General features: G+C 39.0%; 1 protein-coding gene across 1 annotated transcript; it reads right to left on the bottom strand.

The window, feature by feature from the left end:
* Positions 1-1,597: 1,597 nt before the first annotated feature.
* LOC124292318 (dnaJ homolog subfamily A member 1-like) lies at positions 1,598-15,512 on the bottom strand. The gene is given in 8 exon segments (XM_046729388.1): positions 1,598-2,194; positions 2,637-2,867; positions 4,797-4,923; positions 4,954-5,007; positions 5,009-5,073; positions 6,915-7,203; positions 8,352-8,522; positions 15,224-15,512. Coding segments are annotated over 7 exon segments (1,218 nt in total). The 5' UTR covers positions 8,484-8,522; positions 15,224-15,512; the 3' UTR covers positions 1,598-1,874.
* Between the last annotated feature and the right edge of the window lie 838 nt (positions 15,513-16,350).

Consider the following 16,350-nt stretch of genomic DNA (forward strand, 5'->3'; position numbering starts at 1 on the left):
ATGGCACATTTTGAGTGACATTAAAATTAATAAAAATATGTTAATTGCGTATCAGTGAATCCTTCAATGCAAAGCTCATGGCAATGCATCTCCCATTCACCATGAAGAGTTCCCTTTGGCTGTAATGTAGTAAAACTCTGTTAAACAAATTTTTGAGTAATTTTTTTTAAGTTGAGTTACTCAGTGTTCCTGAAAAATGTTAATGGGAATGATTTTCAGATTAACAAGGACTCACCTTGGAACAAAGATTCTCAAATACTGTACAGGGTGAAGGTGCGTATGTAAACAATGGACTCTTAATGCAAGGGAGGTAACTCTCACTACATGTTATCATCAGCTCATGAACAGTGCAATAACTTGAGGTAGTCCTGGCTCTCAAGAGTTTGATCTTAGACCACCTAAGGACCCCTTGACTTAGATGAATGTTTACAACACTGCTCCAGTATTAACGTAACTACAAAATCCACATTAGCAAAGTGACAAGGAATGATGATGATATCAATAAATAAGTGATGAGCCAATTCCTGTAGTCTTGAAATAGTCTTGACAATTAGCAGTTTAGAGAATTTTGCAAAGGTAACAAAATAAATATCCCAAACAAACAGCTTCCTTTATTCTTCCTTTATGTATTGCACTGTGAGTGAAATTCTGGAACACTCTTACTTTCATGTGTTCCCTTATTTGTTTCTATGAGTATATATACCAACAACACCAAATTATTCAGATATTGGGAACCGATGACATGTCAACCAAGCCAGCGAGCCTGACGACCCGATCCCATCAGACATAAATAAGTGTCTACAATTGAACAATTTTTATATCAGTGTTTCACCCTGTTGAATACATGTACATATTAACAACCCTTGAAATAAGTGAACAAACTTTAATGGAAACATATCGTTTATGATTTTATCATAAGGACATCCAAATACAGGAATTAATTGTGCTTTCAGCATTTTTCTCCCGTCTTTTTAAAAACAGCCATCCATTTTCCTGTCATTTAGATACTGCAACCACTGCACTCGAGCTACAGAAAAACATGTTAGTTGCATTCTGAACCAAAAACAGATGGTGTTTTATTCAGTTCCTACCTATTCCCTGTGCAGAGTTAGGTTTTACACCAGTTTTAGCAATGTTCCAGCAATATCAGTTATATTTATTTCCGGTACTGAAAGGCCACAGGCCTGTAGTACAATGCTTTTATAAATCAATATTTACACGCACGGATAATATACATGAAGAAGGGAAAATAATCAACTTTAGGTTACATTGTGTTCTGAGATATATTCTGTCCTAAACAACATGGCATAGTAAGCAAACATGGACAAGTTTTGAAGTATAGTATGGGTTTTGTTATTCAACAATGCTGAGAATTTATATAGAGAACAATAATATTTATTTTACAACTTTTTGGAATTATTTTAAAAGAAAATGATATCCACTTCTCAATAGATAAATCACATAGTTTGAAGAACATTTTCTGACATAAATTCTTCCATGTGGGGAAGATCTAACCATGTGAAAAACATCTCAATATCACAGCAGGAGACCAGAACTGGGCTTCACACATTGTACCCATGTGGGGAATCTTTAACACTTTAACCACTAGGCTACCCAAGTGTAGAACCCCTCCCCGTGCAGACTAGCAACACACAATAAAAAAATACTTGTCCTCAAAACATTGATAGAAACCAACTTGAAGGCTTTTCTCCATCACTTTCACTCAGAGTCATATGTAAAGACTACGATACAGAACTAGGCCCAAAACATGAGACAAAAATGTTACATCTATTTCAATACATGTCACATCCACGATAAAATTTTGTCCTGAAAAAGTTCACTTGTTCGTCTGTCGATGCTCAGAATCACCATGGTTACTGAGAAGCGCACTGTACACGCTGTTGACCTGGGTGATAATCATCCTCATCATAAGCCTGTCCGTGTCTCGAATTCTTGGAGGCATTGGGGTCAAAGGTCACAAGATCACATTCCTCTGCATCATCAGATACAATCACTTCTTCAGGTTTTGGCAAAATGTTCCTGATCACCCTGAGTTGTTTTTCGGTTGCAAAGTTGCTTTTTGGGAAGTTAACGGTCATCTGAATAACAAGCCGTCCCTTAGAGAATGGGTCGCGGTAGATTGGCATTCCTTCATTGAGAACACACTTTACATCTTCGTGCTTCACTACTTCACCTGGAAAGAGAAAAAAGAAGAATATATAATTAACACTTTCCTTTGAGAAAGAAAATTCTGATTTAGTCACGTCAAGATGGCAGAGTGGACCTATTCTAACCACTGGATGCACAAACTGAACTATATATGAAGAATAAAACAATTTAGTCCACGACAACTATAGTCTGTATGGAACCAGGGCCCCAAATGAGTTTACACATGGTATTCATGGGGGTACACCAGCATATTTGTCATCACTAGCAATTGCCTTAACCAATTGGTGGTGGGGGAAAAGCCTTGGATTGTCACGCCAGATACCTGGGTTCAATTTCCCACATAGGTACAAAAACCTCACTCGGTCACATATATCTATGTGGGAAATCCAATCCGGGTCTTCGCCATGACGACCGAACGCATTTACCTCTAGGCTACCCCACCGCACCGAGTTGTATGGATGCCTCACCCGGATGACTTGTGATTTTGAGTACTCTCTGGTCCAGTGTTTCAATGGGGCGGACAAACCCACACAAGGCGTCTACAAGCTCTACATTCATCTTCATGATGAGGTCGTTGCCATGGCGTTGGAAGGTGCTGTGCGGTTTCTGGTCCAGGACGATGATGATGTCCCCAGGTTCCAGCCCCGGTTCCTGGTCCCCTTCTGCTGTGAATCGAATCTGCTGCTGGTCCTTCATACCTGCATAGCACATAAGGGACGTTTACTACATGACACCCGGGAAGGTTCCAGTCACAGTATCGTAGGCATAATACAACAGTGTTGACATTGGCTACAACACACTTAGCAACATCAACACTGTGTACAGTAGTGTAGTGTTGATGTTAACGTCATTACATGGTGTTGATGTTAACGTCATTACATGGTGTTGATGTTAACGTCATTGCATGGTGTTGATGTTAACGTCATTGCATGGTGTTGATGTTAACGTCGTCAATGCATGTTGATGTTAACGTCATTACATGGTGTTGATGTTAACGTCATTACATGGTGTTGATGTTAATGTCATTGCATGGTGTTGATGTTAATGTCATTGCATGGTGTTGATGTTAACGTCATTACATGGTGTTGATGTTAACGTCATTACATGGTGTTGATGTTAACGTCATTATGCCATTGCATGGTGTTGATGTTAATGTCATTGCATGGTGTTGATGTTAACGTCATTACATGGTGTTGATGTTAACGTCATTGCATGGTGTTGATGTTAACGTCATTACATGGTGTTGATGTTAATGTCAATGTCATTGCATGGTGTTGATGTTAACGTCATTACATGGTGTTGATGTTAATGTCATTGCATGGTGTTGATGTTAACGTCATTACATGGTGTTGATGTTAACGCCATTGCATGGTGTTGATGTTAACGCCATTACATGGTGTTGATGTTAACGTCATTACATGGTGTTGATGTTAACGTCATTACATGGTGTTGATGTTAACGTCATTACATGGTGTTGATGTTAACGTCATTACATGGTGTTGATGTTAATGTCATTACATGGTGTTGATGTTAACGTCATTACATGGTGTTGATGTTAAGGCGTCATTACATGGTGTTGATGTTAACGTCATTACATGGTGTTGATGTTAACGTCATTACATGGTGTTGATGTTAATGTCATTTATGGTGTTGATGTCATTGCATGGTGTTGATGTTAACGTCATTACATGGTGTTGATGTTAATGTCATTGCATGGTGTTGATGTTAACGTCATTGCATGGTGTTGATGTTAACGTCATTGCATGGTGTTGATGTTAACGTCATTGCATGGTGTTGATGTTAACGGCATGGTGTTGATGTTAACGTCATTACATGGTGTTGATGTTAACGTCAATGGTGTTGATGTTAACGTCATTACATGGTGTTGATGTTAACGATCATTGCATGGTGTTGATGTTAACGTCATTACATGGTGTTGATGTTAACGTCATTGCATGGTGTTGATGTTAACGTCATTACATGGTGTTGATGTTAACGTCATTACATGGTGTTGATGTTAACGTCATTGCATTAACGTCATTGCATGTTGATGTTAACGTCATTGCATGGTGTTGATGTTAACGTCATTACATGGTGTTGATGTTAACGTCATTGCATGGTGTTGATGTTAACGTCATTACATGGTGTTGATGTTAATGTCATTACATGGTGTTGATGTTAATGTCATTAATGTCAATGTCATTGCATGGTGTTGATGTTAACGTCATTGCATGGTGTTGATGTTAATGTCATTGCATGGTGTTGATGTTAACATCATTACATGGTGTTGATGTTAATGTCATTACATGGTGCTGAAATTAACTTTGGGATATGTTGTTGAGGTTAACTTTGGTACATACAGGGACAGGGAAAGAAAACTTTGACAATGGGCCATTTTCAGGATTATCAGCCATTTTCTAAATTTAGAATGGGTCACTGCATTTCTATCAAAAGTAAAATTCAAAATTTTAATGGGCAATTTTTTATTCTAATGTGCAAATGGCCCATGGCCCCTGCCTTTCCCAATCCCTGGTACATAGTTTGTTCATGAACTACTCAAAACAATCATGACAGGAACAGCTGAACATTGTAGCCCGCTGTAAATCTCCAGCATGATCTGTACTTGCCTTTGTCTACATGGACTTCCAGTATCTTCCTCTCCTTGACCACCTTGTTACCAATACACGTCTTACACCGCAGCTTGGGGTTGATTATCTCCCCTTGACCTCGACACTCCGAGCATCGAGACTGTACCTGCTGTACCATCGAGCATCGAGACTGTACCTGTTGTACCATGCCAGGTGCCAGTCGGTGCACCTGAATCATCATCCCAGAACCATCGTAGATGTTTTGTCCTTAAACTGGTGCAAGTGATCACGCACCTTCTGCATTCTCCACCACGTCCTGATCAAACAGATGAAGGCATTCAATAGAAGGTAGATGTTTTGTCCTGATCAAACAGATTAAGGCATTCAATAGAAGGTAGATGTTTTGTCCTAATCAAACCGATTAAGGCATTAAATAGAAGGTAGATGTTTTGTCCTAATCAAACAGATTAAGGCATTCAATAGAAGGTAGATGTTTTGTCCTAATCAAACAGATTAAGGCATTCAATAGAAGGTAGATGTTTTGTCCTAATCAAACAGATTAAGGCATTCAATAGAAGGTAGATGTTTTGTCCTAATCAAACAGATTAAGGCATTCAATAGAAGGTAGATGTTTTGTCCTCATTAAATAGAAGGTAGAGATCAAAAGGCATTCAATAGAAGGTAGATGTTTTGTCCTAATCAAACAGATTAAGGCATTAAATAGAAGGTAGATGTTTTGTCCTAATCAAACCGATAAAGGCATTCAATAGCAATCAAACCTGTCACGGGACCTAACATTGGATCAAAGCTGCCTTTATGAGCAACAGAATTCTAATTCTTAGCTTCACTGGCATCTTCCTACTTCCTGTTGTTTCAATAACACACTAATGTGTGACCCATCTAACCTGCTTTATAATCCATATGGGGAAACATAACCAGTGTCAACAATTGAGCGTGACGTCAATAAACAGGGCAGTCACACTTGCTTACTGTGTTAAACTGCACAAATGTTCATGAATAAAATGGATAATAAAGACATGATTCCTCTGCAAGTGTACCACACGACTTATACGAAACTCGTGCAAAACTGTGCATTGCCCTTGCACTCGCTCGGGCAATACAAAATTTTACACTCGTTTCGTATAAGTCGTATGACACACTTGCTCGTGTAATAATCTCTATGTACTTGACCAAGAAAAGGCAAAGTCTGAATCAAATACATCCCTGATCAAAGAGTGCATGTTCATCTGGTATAATAGTCATCATAATTGCCAGTTTCGGTTTTGAAGCAAGCTTCCTGTATTATGCCTTTCAGTTTCATCTTCAAATGCATTTTTCACAAATTTTGATAAAGCACATTAATAATGAGCATGTTTACATCAACAATTGCGGAAGTTATGGACTGTTTGTTGTTTGGCGCCGGACTCAGCAATATTTCAGCTATATGGCAGCAGTCTGCAAATAATATCCGAGTCTGGACCAGACACCATGGGATACCATGACTAGACGTGTGTCAAGCAAAATCAGCGAGCCTGGCCACCACATTCTGTTAGTCGGATCTTACAACAAGAGTCCAGACGTTATGGAAAAACATCATATCAGAATCCGGACATGGAATAGGCAACTAGTACCAGGGTTAAAAAATCCCATCGCCCGATGCCCGGGACAAGTCAGTTTTCATTTCGGGCAATCAAATAATGGTATCTTACTTGTCCGTGGACTACTAGATAAGTTCCAGTTATGGTTTCAAACAGCAAATATACTTGGATTTAATTTCATATCTGCTCAAAATGTAGCTATTAAATTTCGCAATGACAATAAAGTAGAGTTATCGTTCCTTGCTATTTATCACTTCTCGATAAATAGTCCAGTAAACATTAACATCAAATACCATGCTGATTTTTTCTTTCATAATTACATCATCATGACTATGTCATAAAATCAGGGCTAGTGGAAAATTAGTCAGGACAAGTTACTTTCTTAAAGTCACTTTCCCTGTGGCAAGTAGCTTTTTAAAACAAATTTGAACCCCTGTAGTATCATTCGAGCTATATAACTATGTCCTGTAAATAATCAAGTCTGGACCAGACAACCCAGGGATTCACATCATGAGTCTCAATAAATCAGGATACTAACATGAAAAATACAACAACATACCATTACAGTTCCCACAAATGATGTTTTTCTGCAAAGCCAGTTTCCGTGTGGCACCATTGTACAGTTCCTCAAGTGTAACCTTGACCTTGTGCACTATGTCCTTGCCCTTTGAAGGCTGCCTATGTCTCCGTGACCCTCCGTGGAAGAACATGTCAAAAATGTCCATGGGAGAATGGAATCCCTCCCCACCTGTCCCCCCTCCCTTGATGGCGTCCTCCCCTCCCTGGTCGTAAATCTGCCTCTTCTTTGGGTCGGATAACACCTCGTACGCCATGCTTATTGCCTTGAACTGTAAAAAGGGAACATTTCACTGATGGTCTATATTCCATAACATACAATACAATGATTATAGCGACTTCTTTAGGTGGCATGTTAGAAGTTGGAAGTCAGATAGAACAAGTATATATGGATGACAACTTCTTTTATTCTAGACACGACATTTCAATACAGGTTCTTGTATCGTTTTCAAGTAAGACTGACTGACTGACTGACTGACTGAGTTTGGTTTTACGCGCTTTTAGCAATATTCCAGCAACATCACAGCAGGGAACACCAGAAATGGGCTTCACACATTGTACCCATGTGGGGATTCGAACCCAGGTCTTCGGCGTGACGAGCCAACGCTTTAACCACTAGGCTACCCCACCGCCCCTTCAAGTAAGAATTCTTAGTTGATGACAACTTCTTTCATTCTAGAGCACGACGTTTCGATACAGTTTCTTGTATCGTTTTCAATCTCATAGTGGATTCATTGCAGTCCTAATGGCGTAAGGTCTCTACATTGGGTCGGACAGCACCTTTTACAAATGCTTATTGCCCCGAAATATAAAAAGACAATTTTTCACTGAAGGTGTATATTCCATAACATACAATATAAACATTACAGAGCAAAAGCTCTCTATGACAAACTGTCAAGGCCAGCGAATTTGAAAATGGGTCAGCCCTGATGTTTATTGTGAATATATCCATCTGAAGGTACATACACACATGATACAGCAGGGCTCGATTTAAGAGATGTGAACCTACTTGCCCCAGGTGCAACCTAAAACAAACCTAATTGCACCAGCCAATTTCCAGTTGCGACACAGTGTGTTAAAACATCAAAGGTTTCGGTGCACATAAACACATTTCCGTGATGTAGTACCCATGAAACCATAGCAACACAGAGACACAGCTGATCCCTGTTTACAAGAGCTGTCTACATACATACATCTATCAATTCATATGCTAATCAGTGGCCTAGTGGTTAAAGCTCTCGCTCGTCACGCTGAAGAACCGGGTTCGATTCCCCACATGGGTACAATGTGTGAAGCCCATTTCTGGTGTCCCCTGCTGTGATATTGCTGGAATATTGCTAAAAGCGGCACAAAACTAAACTCTCACTCACTCACTAGTCAGTTCTAATGATTTTCAAGTAATAATTATTATGAAACCCACCTTCTCTCCCTCGTTGGGGTTTTTATCAGGATGGAATTTGAGAGCCAGCTTCCTGTATGCCTTCTTGATCTCTTCTGGTGTGGACGACGGGTTGACCCCCAGGAGTTCATAGAAAGCTGTCTCCTTCACCATGATTACTTGTGTGGGTTGTCACAGCAATATGTCACACTCCTACAAAATAAAACATACATTGAACAACACAATCTGTACATCAATTCCAGGGAAAGAAACCTTTCAAAATATCTCACAGGACCAGTGAGTGGACAATAATTAGTGGTCCTGCCTTACTTCCCTGGGCCAAAATAACATTTGTAGATTTACTTAACTATCAATACAAAATTCACTGGCTACCAGGACCACTGCAAACTTATCACTTGGTGGTCTTGATGAATTTTTACTAACCAGGGACCACAGGACCTGCGTAAATTTCGCACACTGAAATTCTGTTTTAATTTTGATGTGAACAAAAAATAATTTTGTGCCACACCCAACAATGTTCTTGGTATATAAATAATCAAAGCCTGTGAATAATCAAATCAAACTGATGCAATTAGTGATCGATATCATGAGGAACATTTTATTTGATGCCACTAAATCAAACGAAAGTCCCTAAGTCTGTCCCAGCCACACTCCTGTCCAGTGGGGTTGCCCAGTGGTTAAAGCATAAGAGTAAGTGAGTGAGTTTGGTTTTACGCTGCTTTTAGCAATATTCCAGCAATATCACAGAAGGGGACACCAGAAATTGGGTTCACGTATTGTACCCAAGTGGGGAATCGAACCCGGGTCTTCGGCGAGACGAGCGAAAACAATATCCACTTGCCTACCCCACTGCCCCCTACACCGAAGACCCTGGCTCGTTTCCTCACATGGGTACAATGTGTGAAGCCCATTTCTGGTGTCCCCCGCCGCTATATTGCTGGAATATTGCTAAAAGTGGCGTAAAACCATACTCACTCACTGCAACACTATTGTATGTCTTCCATTGGATACCAAATAAAAATGCATTTGTATACAGAACAAGTTCCTAGGTACCTATTCTAACTAAGAATCACAAAACCTTGGGACTGTTTTAATGGGAATTTATTTTTTTAAGCACAGGTCCAGTTCAACAATGTGAAGGATCATATAAGTTAAAATAGCAGTATACTGTGCACACTAGCTTCGCAGCAAATCCACTAGTAACCAGGCAAAAATGATACATATCACAAATATCGGGTAATGAGTATGAATATTGGGTAACATATACAATAACAGGCCAGCTGTTGATGTATTGTCCTGGCAGACTAGCGGATATACCATTATGTATAGGCAGTTTTATAAATAATGCCCAAATTCAATAAATGTCAAGGCAGGATAAAGGCCAGCGCTTATTAACTGAACTCGACAGTAACGTGGTCACTAGTCATTGTTGTGATATTTTGTTAATGGTTAACTGAATATATTGAATAACACTTCACACGGTTTTACCGTGACTCACAAACATGGAGTGAGGTGAGGTGAAATTGGGTTTAACGTCGTATTTGAGAATATTTCACTCATATGACGACGTGCATGCGTGTGTATGTACGGCTGCTTGTACTAGCCCAGACTGAAGCTGGTTTTATAGTGCTAGCCCACTGAGATACCATGCCGCAGTGAGCATGAATACCCCACTCAGACACATTATACTGACTCCGAGCCAACTCCTTGTCGTACCCTTTAATGCCAAGCGCCAGGGACCAACAAGTACCATATTTTAACATCTTTTTGGTATGACGCGGTCGGGGATCGAACCCGCGACCTTCCACTCTCTGGGTGGACGCTCTAACCACTACACTACGGAGGCAGTCCACAAACATAGGGGTCACAGGGACCCCTAATTATTAGTTTTGCAGGCAATATGAGGGTCCGGGTGAAGTAATGGTGTACAGAACTGTATGTTTTGTACGATAAGTTCTTTAAAGCCAGGAATGAATCATTGATCATGTGGACTGATGGGTGAAATGATGCACGTAACTGCTCTGAAAGATACAACCAAACATTTAGCAAAGTCATAGATGTGGTGTGGCTACACTCAATAATATTGTGCGTCCCTCTCGCAGTGATATTCCATTTTCATAAATCTAATTCTTATACATAATCAATGTTTTAGGTGTAATTTCACTTCATGAAGATACTTGGGAAACAGCATGAATCGAGTTTGAGTTTATCTCTCCAATTTGGGAAAGGTCATTTATGATATGGTGACGGTCTTAGGAAAATCATGTTTTCTTGACCCATTTTAATGTAACAAGCCCCCAAACGGAATCCCCCATAAAGATGTAAAATAATTCATGTCTCCTCCCTCTAGCGATCTCATCGTCACCCCATAACATGTGACCAGGGTGCTGTTGTACAAAGCATCCTTAGAGCTTAGAAATTTGTTTCTATTCTCTACATATGTGCGTAATATAATCACATTTGCGCATCTGGTAAAACCCTGCATCAGCTGTTGTAATTTGTAATCATATTTATATTCGTGATGTATCATGTTCACCTCACAGTGGATTCATCGCAGCTCTAACAAAGATTTATCTGGATAGGCTCAAAGGAACACTACAGGGGTGGAAATAACTTTAAAATTGAGAGTGTACTCCGTTACAGTGGCACATGTAAAATCACTTGCCCTGATCATTTTTCAACTATACTGGCCATTTTCTTGTCGATTTTTTAAATAAACAACATAATTAACATTGGAATATCAACTGGACACCGGTACAGTGTGATATACAAATTTGCTTGCCCGACAGAAAAAAACACTGGACTCGGGCGTCGGGCAATGGGTTATTTCCACCCCTGCACTACCACAGCAACACTACCACAAGCAGGGTTTTACATGACACGTGATTCCTGCAAATTTGACGCAACAATTTTGTAAAAGACTCAAAATATTATCATACAAGTCAAGCTTGACACAAGGTTTATGAGTGACCCCCAGAATTCAGTTCAATAAAATTGATTTGATAAGCAAATAATGATAGTTTTCATGAGGTCTTCATTAATTTAGATATTTCTTTCAATTCATGTTAATAACTGTATGCTACAGTGAAAAAATCACAAGCATGATTATTTGTTCAGTTTACTGGATTTTGTTATGACTGATTTGAACTGTGAAAATAAACTATTTATTAACTTCCGGTAACAATCAAATAGCAATACAACACAAAACAACAAAATCTCTGCAAAACTCTTGCTTTTTGATATACACAAATACATGTTACACTAAAAACTTTCATGACTCCCAAACATTGAAAATGACTCCCCAAAATAAATACCGTGAGTCACCATGACTCTTTTTTCAAAGTCTGTGTAAAACCCTGCCACAAGTCAGCAACGAACATCGTAATAATATCTCCAAGTTCCAGAATTTACCAATTCATATTATGCTAGCTAAAGCTGATATTATGGCTTTTCCTAATGTGACCTGTATTCCACTGTAACAGGCCCAGCAAACAAAACGGAACAAGCAACAATTAATTTCACTGAATGCATAACAAATCATCTCTCTGAATTTAAAACTGAAATCTTGACCACAAATCGTATTTATGTACATACAAGCAACAAAACTGCAATTTGCCTGCCAATGGAAATTGGTTTGAATGCAAGATAATGGCTGACTTTCAGGAGTTGATCTTCTAGCTGGGCTAATGATATTTTAACAAAAACAAAGATAGCTTATTACACACATGGCTTTTCATGAACATACTAGCAACAAAAAGTGCAGTTTGCTGCCAATGGGAATTGGTTTAAGATGCCATTGTTTCTTCACGGCGCAGACAGACATCGGTCATTCTGACAGAGAAAGTCGACATGATGGCCACAAGCTTGATTAAATAAACAATTACACATTGATAAAATTTTTACGTGTTATTAGTTTGTACTTTACTTCTAAAAAAAATGTAAAATGTAAAAAAAAATCTGAATTACCTTCCCTAAATTTTAAAGAGCTGTAATCGGAACCACAACATTTTTCTTATTTGGCCTGATGTATCAACATAAACAAAGATAGCCTATTACCAGTCTCTACTCCAGACACCTTGGTCCTCACAGCCACCAGTAATGAGAGACAACACTGAATCAATTCAGTCCAACACTCTCCAAGATCTTTCTAACACTCTCCAACAACCTACGTTAATTCTTATTATACATAACATGCTAGGCTGTGGACACATGTTTCCATGGCAACATAGTTACTGCCTGTTTATCAGATTAACGAACCAGTTAGTTAATTAAATACTATTAGTAACACAATAGTTGTCAATTTGTAGGGCTTAGTCTGTAAACTTTAAGCTGACTAGTGTGGAGGCTCAAGGATTAGGGCTAATAACTTCTTTATAAAGCAGAACAGATGCTTTTAAATTGCTTCACTGGATTACAGACAGACAGTATTAACTGTGTAAACATTGGGATAAATATCTCATCATGCTTATGGGAAAACATCACCTGGAGGACATACCTTTGTATAATATATGATGTAAATGATTCAGAAACACACAAAGGTAACTACTGTTTATCCTTTTTTGCGAAAAATTCAAACAAAGATATTAATGTCATGGTTAGAATTGTATCTGTAAACTGTGTGACATGTCACTCATAGCAATGTTCAACAGTGAGCTTTTTGAATTATAGTGCGTTTGGCTGGCTAAGGCGCCAGGCTAGTGATCAAGCAAGGTTGAGGTGCCGGGATCGAGCCCACCTGTGACCGGGTGTAAAAACCTTGAAGTCAACTTTGTGTGCAGACTCTTTCAGTGTTGTCACAACCCGTAGTGTACAGTACATAACCCTGTGCACTTAAAAGAACCCATGAAACCCGTTGGTAAGTGACGAGATGGTGGCCACATGAATACGTGCAAACACCTAGTTGCGGGTACAGCAATATGCAGTAAACTTGGACAAAGTACTGTGACTATGTGTCCCAGTCCACCCAACTGTGAATGGGTACCTCGTTAGGATGAGAAAGCCACAATAACTCGGTGCACCTAGTGGCAGCAAGAGTTGTATACTCCCCAGGGAGTTGAGATTGATAATACGATGTGCCGTTGAGATTGACATCCAATGATCGAGGGAAAAAATACCAGTGCCTTGAGCATGCACCAGTTACGTGGATATGTGCGGTATATAAATATACTATAATAATATGGCCATATGTGTTTCACCTATCCCAACTTCCTAGATCTATGTGATAATGAAAAACTATTTTACTATTTAAAAAACATGTTTATTTTACAGCCAAAGACCTGCTTTTATATACTTCAAAAAAGAAAACATCTTTTATATGGCTAATTTTATATTGTTACTTTTATCATATATGTCACTTCTAAGTAATAGTCTCTCATAACCCTTAAAGGGTGGCTCATTTTATGTATATTATGTCTATATATCTGTACTTTTATATGAGGTGAGACTTAAATAAAACATCTGTCTGTCTGTTTCCTAACTCGCAACTGTAGTGGCCTTACAAGTCCTCCTCAAGCTCAAAACGGGTTGAACAAGATCTGTGCCAGCACATTAGTGCTCCAGATAGCCTTTGAGTATGAACTTGCATTTTATCATTAACCTTGGGTAGGGTTATTTACACCCTTTGATCTGGTTGTTATGGTCGTATATAAATGAAGCATATTTTTTAAGTAATTCTGCATAAACTGTGGTTGCAGGTGACTACAGCTGAACATCTGTTCACATGCCGTCGAAAGTGTGTCACATCAATATGACCACCAAGCAGCAGTGTACATATCTTATTTACAAAAATCGAAGCCTGAATTCAATCAATACTTTCCATCAAATACAGCTAAAAACAAAGCAAGCCCAGAAGTCAATATTTGGTTATACTGTTGTTGTTAAACAATATTTCTTGTATATTTGTAGGCACACAAAATGAAATATATACAGAAAGGTTTGGTTTCCTTAGCTGAGAAGATGTAGACCTTGTTTCTATTTTTTTCTGGTTTCACATGCTACTTTGTGACTGAGTGGAAAAACTGGACACAAACAAAAAATAAACATTTGGGACTCAATTAAATTCAATTTTAGACGCAGTAATTTTCCACCAAATTCATAAATCAAGGGCAAAGTGTCTCTATATGTACATGTAAGCCAAGTAAGAAGTAATACTCGAAACAGGAGGTATTAATATGGGAGTCCATAATAAAAGGTCCAGACAGGTTTCACCGTAGGTATTATTGGCTATAACTGTGTATGACTTAGCAATCCACAGCAAATGTTTACAAAGTCCATTTGAGTATTTCCAGACATGTACTCTTGTAGGCAGACCAGCATTGACAATATGCCTTCTGGTCCTTTGTATACATCTATATAATAGGCTATTTTTAGATACAACACAAGGCTGTACCAGGGGAAGATCCAGATTATTACTTTGATAACAATATTGGCTCATTATCATGGTATATCTGAAAAAATAACAAAATGTGAAGAAATGCTGACCTGTGTCATACAACAGCCCCTCCACATAACACACCCTGAAAATATGCTACCAATGTATATATATGTAATATCCGTATTTTTATCTGCAAAAGAAAGGTTTTAAAACGAAAGTAACTTTCCCGTAATTTTATATGCTTGATACATAAATATATGTTCGAAACTGAAAGTAACTGGAGTATGTTTACAATATAAATAGGTCTGAATAAGCTCTTTATCAGTTTTGATTTAATTTCATCCCGCTTACCAGCCGCATTGATATTTAGAATAGACAATGCAGTGAATGGCTTCACGACCAGCTGGCAGCCCTCTGCTATGGCGTAATATGCTAGACGTTGTTTCGTATCTTTCATCACATCTTACGTAAATTTACAAATATTAGTAGAACACTAAAATATTCATCAACACCAAAGTACATGGAAGTAAAACAGTTAGCCCTCTTACCGGAGTAAAATCAGATTCGATCTCAACTCGTCACAACTGATTCTCGCCACAAAGTAGGATCTCTTCTAAACGCCTTTCTGTACTGAGATTCAGTAACAATCTAGTTGTTTACTGTTGGTTTGATCTTACTCCTTTAACACACTTCTGGACACTGTGGGTATTACGTTGTGATTAGACTAATATCTGCACGTTTTTGTTCGATGTTTCTCGAACCTTCGCGCATGAGTTTGCTACACAGGAAGCCAAGACCAGGAAGTTTGTATTTGCAGCCATGGGAAATCCTAAGCTGGTGCGCGGCTTCGTTTGCGCCGCGAAACAGTGTGGAGACGGAGCCTAGTTGATATAGAATGACTTCGTCGATTCAAGAAAATTCGTTCGTATTTACTTTCTGCTAATTCAAAAATAGTTATGCTGTCACATATTTTGAAGACATGATATGGAATTCACCCTGACAACTGATCGGAATTTAAAAATAAATATCAAACAGTAAAATTCGAATTCAGTGAAAACAAATCAGAAATATTCAAATCAATCTGGACCTGAAAACCCAGCATGGGGAGTGAGTGAGTTTGGTTTTACGCCGTTTTTAAGCAGTATTCCAGCAATATCACGACGGGGAACACCAGAAATGGGCTTCACACATTGTACCCATGGATGTGGGGAAGCAAACCCTGGTCTTCGGCGTGACGAGCGGACGCTTTTACCACTAGGCTACCCCACCACGTGTCAAGCACGTCAGCGAGCCTGACCACCCAATCGGTTACTGAAGACCAATTCTAACCCCTGATTTTAAGGGGTCGTCAAGGAAAGAATCGTAACTTCCTTAAATTGTGTAAATGGGAATTACCAACGAGCAAGATCTAAGTAGACATCCCAGTAGCGTAGATCGATGCTCATGATGTTAATCACTGGGATGTCTGGTCTAGACATGCCGTCATATAGTTATTGTTGAGTGCGGCGTTACACAACAAACAAAAGTTTGGACCAGACAATCTAATGACTGACGTCATGGCCACATGAATACGTACAAACACCGAGCTGCGGGTACAGCAACGTGCAGTAAAACATGGACAAAGTACTATGACTATTTGTCCCAGTC

The sequence above is a fragment of the Haliotis rubra genome, unplaced genomic scaffold (assembly GCF_003918875.1).
Source record: "Haliotis rubra isolate DU_JTF1 unplaced genomic scaffold, ASM391887v1 Scf513, whole genome shotgun sequence".
NCBI classification, from domain to species: Eukaryota; Metazoa; Mollusca; class Gastropoda; order Lepetellida; family Haliotidae; genus Haliotis; species Haliotis rubra.